We start from the raw sequence: 13,282 nt of genomic DNA, 5'->3' as shown, positions 1-13,282 counted from the left end.
ACAAACTATTACATCACATGTTCATTGATGAACATGTCAGATATTAGACTTCACTCACGCTAAAGATATTTCAGGAAACAACTTGAAAACACACATTAGTCTTATTGAGATTGAAACGACAATGTAAGAGCTGTTTTTCATTGATTTAAACCACTTGGCCGTGCGAACAAGAGTGACGGCAGGGGTCTGGAAATCATCTATGTTTGACAGTGAGTATGTCAGATGCAGCTTTGCTGGAGTCGTCTAGATGGTTCCACAGAGACATGCTTGTACCGTTCCAGTTCATTATGGAGAACTGTATGATGGATTTGGCCACTGATGGGTTTTCTCGATCATCAGAATGACTGCTAAGGAAAACATCCAAAGTCAGCTCCCGTGAAACATTTGCTGTAGTTTAAAGGTGCTGTATGTAGGATTGACACAGAGTGTTGAACTAGGTATTGCAGTCTAAATTCAAAATATTGGAGAGGGTTTTTTCCACCCTGCCCGTCCTGCTCAGACTTGATGCACAAGCAGGTTGCCAGATTGAAGACAACAACAGGAACGAGCGCACTTGACATTAATTAAATGAAATGCGTTGTGTTTTCCACCAACTGGCAACCCGGGGTGCCGAAATACAATTGGGTAAACTGGCAGTGGGCGGGTTTCACAAACAAAAACAGACCGATATTCCAGCCCAGAACACACATTTTCAAAGTAGAATAACTGACTATAGCATTGTTTTTCAGATAAACATGTATGTTAACTTAGCATGTTTCTTAAATATCTGCAAACATATTATGGTATTTTTATGCTTTAGTAGAGTCAAAAACTTACAGCACCTTTTAACATTAAAAATATTTTTAAAAATACTCATGTGACACTGACTCTGTACACCTCTTTTTTGAGACATGCTGACCTGTAACAATAAAACAGTTCTTTAGATTAGAAACATTTTACGAATATTAAAATGCTGGAATTGATTTTCTAGTTAATAGTTCTCTGTTAGACTAGAGAACCTTACCTTCTGGTTTTGTGAGCGAGTTGTTCACTTTTCTTCCTGTAGGAGGCGGTAGTGCTCGTCTGCCAAAGGCAACAGAATCGAGCACCTTCTGTCTTTCTACACTGAACAGCTTAAATGCCTGTCTCCTTTCCTCCTGCTTCACTTCTGCCAATTATACAGTACCCCACTGTTTAAAAGTTTGTAATAATTAACGATAATTAAGTGATGCTAAATGAACAACGGAGGAAATGAACTCTCTACTAAAGTGTAGTCCGTACTGTACATGTCTATACTGTAAGTGTAGTCTACCTGTTTGTATATTTCCATGTCTGAACTAGAGCCTTCATCGGTTGCTAGGAGACACACGTCACTCTTTTTTGATTGATGGCCAATCACTGCTCAGAATTCTTTTGAGCGCGCGACCCTGACAGCTTAGGATGCGCGCACGCTGACAACGTCACGGGAACGGTAAAGCACAGTTCTGTTGTCTCGGTTGACATTTTCAAACTTTTTGATGCTACTCTTCTCTTTTCTTGTCCATGAGAGGGCACACTTTTCCTTAAAATGTTGTTAAGCTTCCACCACAGGAAACAAAAGTGTGTGGCATGTATGTTTATGGTATTTGCGGTTGCATTGTTAGCAATGATTGTGATCATTTGACTTTTTTTTTCTTTTTTTTTTTTACATGGTGTAGTAGAGCATTATGCATATTCCGTTACTGGGCATATCTTTCTTCACTTGTTACGGTCAAAAAGTATTTTATTATTATTACAATATTTCTAAGATGATAACTCTCACTACAGTAAGTCATGTGACAAACGACTCAGTGAGGTCATGATCGATCTATCTATCTATCTATTAGTGAGGTCATTATCTATCTATCTATCTATCTATCTGTGAGGTCATTATCTATCTATCTATCTATCTATCTATCTATCTATCTATCTATCTGTCTGTCTGTCTGTGGTTCTATAGCTTCTATTAATTAGAGATCACAGTTTTAAAAGTTTATAATGGAAAAATTACTTAACCGTTATGCAGTATACACTTCAGTAAGTATATAGCTAGTATGCATCAATCAATCAATCAATCAATCAATCAGTCAGTCAGACTTCTCATCTTCGCCACCGTCGTTTCCACCTCATTTTCAGTAAGCAGATCGAATCAGCTTGCCATACAGACTGATTGTTGATTAATTGCTGCTTAAATGAGAAAATAATGTTTTGTCTGACACTTTTCGTAAGTCATTTTCATAATAAATACTTTGAGGGCTGATTATGCTTGCAACCCCCTTTTAAAAAATCAAGACAAAGTTAGCTTACATAAAGTGCTGAGTGTTTAACAGCACAAAAACATTTCTCAGTGAACTAGGGGCTCTCAGGGAGTCCGGTACGCATTCACTTGACTCCAGATGTTGGAGCACCTCACAGGTCGAGTGTTGCTCTGGGTGTGGTTTAAAGGAGAGACTGACTGCGCTTGGCTTGTTTTATCATTCCGCTCACCTGAGCCTTTGCCAACACTGGAGGCGGGAGCGTATATATACTGTATATATAACCCAAGACATGATAGTGAGTGAGAATCATTCAGACTCCAGGAGCATCTCTCCACAGGCTGTGGGTTATTTTACATGAACATGCATATAAACGCACCCGAATCATGCAATTTCATGGTTTTATTTTGCTTTTTAATAAGGAGTGGTCTGACTTTAAAGAATGATGCTACGGAGATTTTCTACTCTCATGTGGTCAGTCCCGTGCAGGATGCTCAGAGCAACGCGTCTCTGAATCGCGCGCACTCCGGTGGAAGAGGCTTCACCGCGCACGAGAGAGGTGAGTTCACGAGCCGCGCTTCACGACATTACACTCAATTTTATTAGTGGTCATTAATTTTGATAGTTTGTTTTGATGTTTAATCAACAATTAAATTTAAATAAATAAATAAAAGTTTTAGTTACATATACGGCAAGTGGGAATTTTGATTGGTTGATTTAGAGAAACGTCGTTTGAATAGCCTATCTTCACATCTTTTTTAATGAATTTAAAGTAAACTAAACTCACTTTAAACGAACATAAGTTTAAATAAATGGTTCAAACCTTAACAAATATATAACCAATATAACATATACACATTTCAGGAATTTCTAAATTTATAAAATAGAAAGTAAACAAAAAGCTGATATTTTACAGGTGTTTTTATCCATAGTGTTTATGGTTGAGAAGACCAAAGTTGTCACACTTTTTACTCTGGTGAATATTTCTGTCAGAGGTTTATCTCTGAATATCAATTTCTTTATGCCTTAAAGTCTTGGCCATCTTCCACCGTCAGATCATACAGATCATTTAACATGCATGTTGATGTGTAGTGGGGCATGTCCCACAATATGAGTTCTGACAGTGAAAACCACCATTCAATAGGCTATTATAGACTTTGCAGCAAAATTTAAACCGTAATGAATCATGAAACACCATTTACATTAACACTTAAATGTATTAATAATATGCAAGTAATTGTATGTTGCAAGGAGAAAGTTAGCTCTGTGTGTTAGGTTTAACGCTATGGCAAAATACTGTAGGAAATGATATATATTACGCAGTCTCTTGGCTCATAACCACATCAGGAAGCAGAGATGAATTGTTGCCTAGTACAATATCCGTCGAGTGAATCTTGTCAGACTGGAGAGTGGAGGTGCAGCTCAGCTTTTCAGGAAGTCTCCAGGGGGAACCCTGTTTGTTTTGAATGACTGTAACTTGAAGTGGGGAGGAAGAAAATGTCCCTCCGATCCCCATTCATCATGTCCTGTCATAGAGAGGGGGGCACATTGTAACTGAGGTGTGTTGCTGTTGTTTGAATGGACTTTGGCTTGGGTTACGCTGACAGGAGGCTCTTCTCTGAGGCAGAACAATGCTGACAGTATAGCCAGCAGCACCGGTGAAATCCGACAATAAGAGGCTCAGAGTCATCATTCATCTGTACGCTAAAGCATTTCCGCTCAGTTTAGATAAGGGCTTAAGTAAAGCAAACCAAGCATATCATCCATACCACTGTTGTTTATGTCTGTTCACAAACCGTGAAGGAATTGCACCAAGGTGAAACCTATAAGTCTTTCTTCATAGATCTTAAAAGACTTTTGTTGATCTGATATTGATATGTAAATCTGGCTAAACGTTATTTATCACTTTGTGTTACAGAACGAAACCCAGTTGGCTGCAGAGAGCTGCGATCCACAAAGTACATCTCAGACGGCCAGTGTACCAGCATAAACCCTGTTAAGGAACTGGTGTGCACTGGACAGTGTCTTCCAGCTCAGATGCTGCCCAACTGGATCGGCGGATACAGTAGGAAGTTCGGGAATCGTCGAAACAGTCAGGACTGGCGCTGCGTGAACGACAAGACCCGGACCCAGCGGATTCAGCTCCTGTGCCAGGATGGCAGCACCAGGACCTACAAGATCACTGTGGTGACCTCCTGCAAATGCAAAAGATACACGCGGCAGCACAACGAATCGGGAGTCAAGTCTGTGGGATACGCTCATACCCAGATAAAAAAACAAAAGATCAAAGGGGGAACGGGGACGGAAAGCTAAATGAGTCTCTGCTCGGATTGAGCTAGATTTTCCCTTTTAAAAGAAGTCAGTATAAACGTGAGGGCTTGTGACATCAGCTCACAGGAGCATTGAACGTTCTTTGTGCTGCCTTTGAGAGCAAGTGCAGGGCTCTGAGTTCACTGTTAAACCAGATGTCCACTGCAGTCTTTGGAAAGAAGAGAAAATAAAGACTAAATCTCACCACCAATATAATCTCAGTAACATGCAGCCAGTAGTGAAGACCTGTTCATAATAACGTCAAAGAGACTGACAATGACAACTGCATATAACATTACAAAAATGAGTAGAAACAGGCTTGTGATCCTAATTGTTTTTGTCGTCACTGCCTGATATGTGTGGTAATCACTTGCTGTAGTATATGCTGTAAGTCTTTGTGTTCAGTGACAATAAGAGCAGCTCTCAAACCCGGGAAATGCATAGCTACATGTAAATGAAATGTCTGTACATATACATATGCATTTGTTTATGTAATTAATTGTTTTGAAGGATCTTTATGTGTATTATTGTGACGTATAAGCTGATGTAATATATTTTGCCTTGACTTTGCTCATTTTTAGTTTGTGCAAGCATTATTCAGACAAGATATTGCACTATAGTGATAATGCTCATATTGGCTATTATGGTGTAAAAACATTAAAATGACAACATCTGAAAATGTCTCAGTATAATAATTCACATTTGCATGAGGTGACATCCTAATGACATCCTATTAACTGAACTATAATTCAGTATATTAATTTGCCTAATTTTTGTTTCATGCATGACAAACATTGTTTATAGAACTTAAACTAAAGAACAGGTGAAAATAAATCTCCAAGATTATTACATTTTGTGTGCCTCTTTCATATAAAGACAAGGTGGGGTTACCGGACAATATTTAATAATTTACATAACAGTCAATCATCAGTTGTCATCACAGAATCAGACTCTATGACAAGTCATCAACATTTAAAACTAGTTAAAATCTATTTTGCATTAGTAACCACATGAGCGAAATAGAAACTAATTTTAGTTAAAAGTATTTTTGTTACTCCTGCTTATTATTTCTATTTCAATACAGTGGCAAGTTTAACTATTAATTGCATACTACTATTTATTCTTTAGTTTACTGTAACTTCAAATAGTTTGTTTTTCTAGTATTAATTGAATTAACACTAAAATAATTGTTAGTAGTAACACCTTTTTTAAGTGAACTATAAGGTAATTCTAACTCATAACAAAAAGTGACTAAATAAATGTTACTACAATCGGGTTTATTTTAATTTTCCTTAGTATTTAAAAACGCTAGTGACTACTAGTAGATGCTAATTAAAGAAAGTTAAATACATGTTAAAACGGCTTGCCATGATTTAGTAGAAAATAAATCATGAACATACATTAAAATGTCATTTTCCAGTTAAAAGATACAGGGGATGTTGGTGTGCATGTATTTTGATTCGAAATATCATTTTAACAAACATTAAATTATGCTACAAAATGGGATAAGATCCCAGCTGCCGCAATCCGGTAGGTGGACGAGAGGCTCACGCTCTCTGATACAGAGTAACAGCGGGAAAGCTGCAACACTACTGCCGCGAAACAGCTCAAATCACCCTGCGGAAAGCCGGTTAACAGGTTCTTCCCATGAACACGGCTGCCGCACGTGAGGAGCTTATTAGAACGGTGAAGAAATGCAGCAAGAGCGCTGCTCTTCCTCCGACAGGCCTCTGGATCCCGGCTGTCTGCAGGCACGCGACGCCGAGCGGAGCGCGGACCGGCCCGCTTGCGCGCCGGTGGATTTCCCGGTAGCTGTAGTTCTGCCCGCCGGAGGTTCCGGGGAAAGGGTGGGACTGCCCACACCGAAACAATTCTGCACCATTTTCAACAGACCTCTGATAAGCTACACGATTCAAGCGTTTGAGAGGTGAGACTTGCCATACCGAGTCAGTGAGCAGATGAAACTGATTTTTACTAACCTACACACTTGACAAGTAGTTTGTTATTAGCAGACGAAAACAGCACAACAATAAATTATTATGCCTGTCACAGTTACGTCCGTTAGTTTGACAACTGGATTTTTTCCCTCTAAAGTAAACAGGCAGCAGTCCAAGGACACCTACTGCATGTAGATCATGTCCAGAACAGCTTTTTCAATACTTATTAAGAACATCTGCAGATGCTTAAAGACTTGGGAAAGGCTAAAAGCACTTGACATTGACTTGGCATATTTAATAAATTGCACCGTGAAGTAAAAGTTTGCTGTGAGTTTCATATTCAAAAAGCTGTCACTTCAATTTTCAGGGACAAAAGCATCAACTAAGAGCTGTTGTAATTCATTTTATGGAATATTACATTTAAATGTCCAGACTATATGACAGATGTGACCTAAACAAGCATATCTTATTAAATTACACTTATTTATGTGTCCTAATAATTGTATATCAAGACACTATAGCATGCAAAAAGCAGCATGTCAGGTATACTTTTGACCAACTGTAAGTTATGTTTTCATTGTTTTAATATATAATGCATTAATCCGTAATTCTTTTTAAAACTTGGTCATATCTAAAAATGTATGTCTTTTGAATTAGTACTTACTTCACATGTTCTATATTATGGATGTGTGTAGAATGTAATCCACACATACTACATTTATTATGTTGTTATTGTCATGTAACCTACTCAGTTGTGTCTCTCCACTGCCAATCACAAATCTTCTTGCGTGGCTTCATGGGATAGTAAAGTGTCCATCAAATGCACACTTCAAAATCTTGCTCTAAGTAGAAGTCATCTGGGCAGTTGAACAGTTTTTTGGTCTCCTACACCAGTGGTTCTCAACTTTGCCCCTAAAGATCTAATTTTCTGCCAATACATTTTTCTGTTTAGCTCCAGCCTTGCTCAAACTCACCTGCCTGTAGCTTTCTGGTAATCCTGAAGACCTTGATTAGCTGGTTCACTGGTGTTTAATTAGGGTTTGAGCTAAACTGTGCAGGAAAGTGGACCTCGGACCCCTGCCCTATGTCCGTTAACCCCTTTAAAGCTCTCACTCTGCAGGGAAAACCCATTGAAGCGATCAGGGCATAGGGAGGAGCCCTTCAGAATAGAACGCAGCCATACTGTTTTTTGCCTACTGTATAATAAGTAATGTGCCCATATTTGGATGTGCCCATAGTCTGAAAGTATGTGATTTTGAAAGCAGCTACTCTCCTGTCACCACCTAGTCTCAGTATGATGCATACAGCGCACAAAATTAGAAACACCTTCTGCTGTCAGTCTGGCTATGTGAGAATAGTCTCCACCTGTTGGCTAACAATGTAAATAATCATAGAGAAACCACTGAGATCACCCAAGTGAATGTATAAAAATGTGCTCAAACACCTCAGAAACCACTTAACATCACACTGGCAACCACCAACAACATCCTAGCATTGTGGTGGGTTTACAAAGGGTCATATGTAAATCTAGTTATTTTTGTAATTCCATTTTATGCCATAAGAGGCATTTACAGCCAGGGTTATTAACATTAACTAAAACTAAAGCTGAAATAAAAGATAAATATTTGAGGAAAAAACTTGATATGAAAATTAGAAATATTCTCTTTGGCATTAGTACTTGGAAATCAAATTAAAACTAAAACAAAAACTGAAATAAAAATAAATGATACATAAATAGTATAAAAATATAACTAAAAGCTAATTCAAAATATTAATAAAACTATAATAATATATAAATAAAACTAAAATAATACTACTTGCATAACATAACAATTTGTTCCTTTACTCTGTTATCACAGTGATTATGTTGTGTTTCTTTTGATAGTTTTTAAAACTAGGCAAATGAAAGCTGTTTATCTGTATTTTCTCCACAGATTACCATGGATTGGAACTGTTGTCGTTGTGGTTTCTAAGGAAAATCATGACTTGATGCTGAATATTGTCCAGAAATTTAATCACACAAAGGTAAATGTAATCCACGGGGGAACCACCAGACACAGGTCTATCTTCAACGGACTTCAGGCCTTCTGCAGCACTTCAAACTCACTGACACCCAAACCAAAAGTGGTCATCATCCATGATGCGGTACGGCCATTTGTGGAAGAAGATCTTCTTCTGAAAATCACCCTGGCAGCTAAAGAGCAAGGGGTTTGTTTTCCCTTCTCCAGATTTTGTTTCAAAATAGTGCATTTTATGGAATTTTACATCAGTTTGGAGAAAAAAATTTAAACCTATATGATTATCTCTGCTCATGAGTGCTGATATTGACTTTTATCATATATACTAATTGGCGTAAATTATATATTTAATTCAAATACACACTTTTTTGTGGTTTTCATTTAGAATAATTAATTTTAAAACACTCTCTGAAATGTCTGTGTTGATGAATGTCTGTTCACACTATCTGAACACTCCTTTCCCTAATCTGCTGTAACATGGTCTACATATCTGTCAAATTTATGAGGTGAGTGAAAGTTAGACCACTTTAAGCCATCAAAACAGAATTCCTGATGCAGGCTTCAGAGATACATGTGAAGCTGTTATATAATAAATATGAAAAACTCCAATCAGAGAAGCTGTTTTTAATATCTACAGTGGGTATAGAAAAGAGTCACCCCCCTTTAAAATAATCACATTTTGTTGCTTTGCCAACTGAAATGAAGACAAGCACAGTTTTTGTTTTATCCAGTAATATTTAGTCAGTGCAACTTATAGCATCCAAGTGAAAGATATAACTACAATATGTTCAAGTTGGAAAAAGGATCACTGCCTTGTGTCAGTATTTTGTTGAACCACCTATTGCTGTAATGACAGCCTTTAGTCTGTCGGGATTTGTCTCTACTATCTTTGCACATCTAGACTTTAAAATATTTGCTCACTCTTCTTTGCAGAACAAATCAAGTACAGTTAAATGTGATGGTGACCGTTTGTGGACTGCAGGTTTCAAGTCATTCCACAGATTTTCAATGAGGTTGATGTCTGGGCTCTGAGTAGACCATGCAAGGACATTCACCTTTTTCTCCTTCAACCACTGTGTGCTCGGTTTTGCTGGGTGCTTTGGTTCATTCATTATCATGTTGGAAGGTAAACCTTCTTCACATTGACAACTTTCTGGCAGAGGGCTGCAGATTTTCCTCAAGAATTTGACAGTATTTTGCCCCATCCATTTTTCCTTCTATCCTGACAAGTGCTCCAGTCCTGTCTGCAGAGAAACACCCCCATAACAGGATATCACCACCTCCATGCTTTACTGGAGGAATGCTGTTATTTGGATGGTGAGCTATATTGGATTTCCATCAGACATATCGGTTGGTGTTGAGGCCAGATAATTCAATTTTAGTCTTATCTGCCTTAAAAACCCTTTAAGGTGCTTTTTGCCAAATCTCAATCGTGACTGCATGTGGCCTTTCTTGAGGAGTGGCTTTTTTCTTGCAACCCTCCCATACTCGTCACATTTGTGGAGACTTTGTGATATTGTTGTCACATGGACACAATGACCACTCTTTGTCATAAATTCCTGCAGCTGCTTCAGAGTTGCTGTAGGACTCTTGGTAGCCTCTCTGACCAGTTTACTCCTGGCTCTTTCATCCAGTTTGGAGCAACGTCCTGATCCAGGGAGGGTCTGTGTTGTACCAAATACCTTCCACTTCTTAATAATAAACTTCACTGTGCTTCTAGGCATTGGTAAAGGCTTTGATATTTTTTTTTATCCGTCTCCTGACTTGTGCCTTTCCACAATTTTATCCTGGAGTTCTTCTGAGAGTGCATTGCCACCCATACAGTAGTTGATTGTTTGCTTCAGTTGCACTACTAAGGACTCAAAAAAGTTATTGGATGCGCTCCAAAAAGATAACCAGTCTGTTCTCAGGTGTGTAAAGAGGTACAAAAGCTGTCCCTGGGGGGGTACCTTTTCAAAAGGTAAAATTTTGTAGCTTTTAGGTACAAAGATGTGCCTTTTGAAAAGGTACCACCCCAGTGACAACTTTTGTACCTTTTTTTCTGAGAGTGTACCAGCTGAGCTCAATCAATAGGTGGTAGGTGATTAAAAAAAATAAAAATAAATAATTTTTACAAAAACCATGCAAGATCCATCTCTTCATTCATTCCAGTAGGGGTTAACGATTTCAGCGCAAAAATCCAAAATGGCTCTCTTTGTAATAGATTTTTTTGTCATGGTTACCCCCTCTCCTATGTGGCAGAACCCTCTCAATGCACTTGAGAAAAACTTAAGATCCGAAAGAGAATGCTTAGTGGACTCAAAATGGCGAAAAACTGGAGAAGTGTAATCTTGTCTCCTACTGGCACTCATATGTTCTATAATCCTGGTGCGCAGTGCACGTTTTGTTTTTCCAATGTACAATAGGGGACAGAGATACATAATTATAGTTTACATGTAATCAATTGTTTAATTTGATAAACAATTTGGGTGTGTAAATGAATTATATTTTATTTAATAATAATGACAAGCAGTACAATCTTTACATGGAAAGTTTCCTTGGGCATCCGAGAGGGTCCCAGGAGTGGAGATATAGGTATCTGCATGCACCAATTTGTCCCTTAGCCCCTACTTAGTACTGAAATGCTCCAGGAAAGCTCTTTTCATGCTGAGCTAATTAAAATGACCACAGCTGATCACAGCTGAAAGTCAAATGGCTTTGTGTGCCATTGAGAAGGTGATTAGCTACACCTGATTGAGTTTACAAGTCATTTTGAGGAGGGAAGGGGGGTGATCCAGTGATTTTTTTTGACATGTTGGTGTTATTTCTTTCACTTGGATGTTATAAACTGTACTGAGTAAATATAGCTGGACAAAACAAAAACTATGTCCGTCTTTATTTCAGGCTGCAAAGAAACAAAATGTGATTATTTAAAGGGGGGGTGGGGGTGATTATTTTCTATACCTACTGTATATGCTTACGAACAAGAATCCGCTACATACATACCATCCTTCCACGGCAAACGTCATGAAAACTGCATCAGGAACAGAATAACTCAGCAGAAGACGAGAAATCCAGCTTCGTTTGTGGTTTGACTGCATTGCAGGCTGTTCCAATGTCCATAAATCACTAAGATAAACATATTGTTGACACCTCTCAGCACTACTCATTAAAACATGAAACTGGATAAGATATTTTAGCAATGTTTTTGCTGGCTTTGAAATGTGAGGTTCAAGATTTCTGTGATTTTCTTCTAAATCTCCTCTCCAAGGCAATGACAAGGGCTGGAAAGCAAAACCCATATGTTTATCAAACACTCAAAAGAATATGAGAGGGATAATGATTAATTGCTTGACCCTAATGCACCATTGTTTAGTAATCATGAATAAACTGATTTTTATAAGGCATGTTTTTAATTGTCCAATTGTCTACCTGTTTTTTTTTTTCAGGCCTCAGGAGCGATACGTCCTCTGGTGTCCACGATCATTGCAACCTCGTCAGAGGGCTACCTGGACCACTCGCTGGAGAGAGCAAAGTACCGAGCCAGTGAAATGCCTCAAGGATTTCTTTATGACATTATTTTCCAGGCCTACCAACGGGTATGAGCAACCCAGACACATTTAAACACAGAATAAACCTCAGTTTCAATGTGCAAAGTACATTAGGGTTGACAGTCAACTTGACATTCCCACAATGACTTTTATGGTAATTTTAGGCATCTCAATATTTGTAGGTTTTTAAATACATTATATATATATATATGTTTATTTATTTGTGTTTTTCTGACCAAAAGTTTGGAAACATTACTTTTTAATGTTTTTGAAAGAAGTTTCTTCTGCTCATCATGCCTGCATTTATTTGATCAAAAATACAGAAAAAAACAGTAATATTGTGAAATATTATTACAACTTAAAATAATAGTTTTCTATTTGAATATACTTAAAAAAAATAATTTATTCCTGTGATGCAAAGCTGTATTTTCAGCATCATTACTCCAGCCTTCAGTGCCACATGTAACATCCAGTCTATCACATGATCAATTTAGAAATCATTCTAATATTCTGATTTATTATGAGTGTTGGAAACAGTTCTGCTGTCTAATATATTTGATGAATAAAAGGTTAAAAAGAACTGCATTTATTCCAAATAAAAAAAAAATTCTATTAAAATATATTCTAATAAATATATTTTCTTTACTATAAATTTTTATCAATTTAACACATCCTTGCTGAATAAAAGTATTGATCTTATTTAAAAAAAAGAAAGAAAAAAAAATTACTGACCCCAAATTACTGACCAGTAGTGTATATTGTTATTACAAAATATTTATATTTTAAAAACATAGCTTTCTCTTTTTTTTTTTTTTTTTACTTTTTATTCATCAAAGTATCCTAAAAAAGTATCTATAAAGTAAAAGTATATATATATATATATATATATATATATATATATGAGAGAGAAAGAACTGTTTATATAATATTTATGTAAGTTATTTATTATTATTAGATTTCTGCACTGACATTGCCCTTTTAACCAATTATTCCATCTAAATATTTGTTTTAAAATACATTTTTGTACAATAAAAATTTAAAAATATATATTTATATGAAATAATTATGTATTTATTATTTTGTTGTTTATATTATATTTGTAAATTTGCTTTTTGAACCCTTTTTCTATCTCAATTTCTGTTGTATACATTTTTATAAAATCAAACAAGATCACAGTTTGATTCTAGTATTTCTTCTCAAGATCAGCTCAAACAATGCTTTCACAGAAATGCTGC

The 13,282-nt window shown here is 37.0% G+C and overlaps 2 protein-coding genes and 1 long non-coding RNA gene across 7 annotated transcripts in view; 2 read left to right on the top strand and 1 right to left on the bottom strand.

Annotated features, from left to right (window-relative positions):
• Positions 1–237: 237 nt before the first annotated feature.
• On the bottom strand, positions 238–1,347 carry LOC109074036. 2 transcript variants are annotated; one of them, XR_002014949.2, is made up of 4 exons: positions 1,292–1,347; positions 1,004–1,147; positions 868–898; positions 238–344 (listed from the first exon to the last, which is right to left on the bottom strand). It is a non-coding gene; the product is annotated as an uncharacterized LOC109074036 (long non-coding RNA). The 2 variants fall into 2 exon arrangements; XR_006161794.1 differs by lacking the exon at positions 1,292–1,347 and having other exon boundaries at positions 257–347; positions 1,004–1,199.
• A 708-nt stretch (positions 1,348–2,055) lies between these two features.
• LOC109079890 (sclerostin domain-containing protein 1-like) lies at positions 2,056–5,398 on the top strand. The gene is made up of 2 exons (XM_019094994.2): positions 2,056–2,811; positions 4,171–5,398. The coding sequence occupies exons 1-2, from the start codon at positions 2,610–2,612 to the stop codon at positions 4,563–4,565; spliced, it is 597 nt and encodes a 198-aa protein (XP_018950539.1). The 5' UTR covers positions 2,056–2,609; the 3' UTR covers positions 4,566–5,398.
• Positions 5,399–5,963: 565 nt separating this feature from the next.
• The window catches only part of LOC109079886 (D-ribitol-5-phosphate cytidylyltransferase-like), a 31,093-nt gene continuing 23,774 nt past the window's right edge, over positions 5,964–13,282 (top strand). The window contains exons 1-3 of one of the 4 annotated variants that reach the window (XM_042771459.1): positions 5,964–6,489; positions 8,434–8,707; positions 11,946–12,095. In XM_042771459.1, the coding sequence (XP_042627393.1) occupies positions 6,257–6,489; positions 8,434–8,707; positions 11,946–12,095 (657 nt within the window). In that variant the 5' untranslated portion in view covers positions 5,964–6,256. The remainder of the gene's footprint in view (positions 6,490–8,433; positions 8,708–11,945; positions 12,096–13,282) is intronic. The other 3 variants (XM_042771460.1, XM_042771461.1, XM_042771462.1) reach the window with 3 other exon arrangements.

The sequence above is a fragment of the Cyprinus carpio genome, chromosome A15, assembly GCF_018340385.1.
Source record: "Cyprinus carpio isolate SPL01 chromosome A15, ASM1834038v1, whole genome shotgun sequence".
Classification (NCBI taxonomy): domain Eukaryota; kingdom Metazoa; phylum Chordata; class Actinopteri; order Cypriniformes; family Cyprinidae; genus Cyprinus; species Cyprinus carpio.
This window is presented reverse-complemented; position numbering and strand designations above follow the sequence as displayed.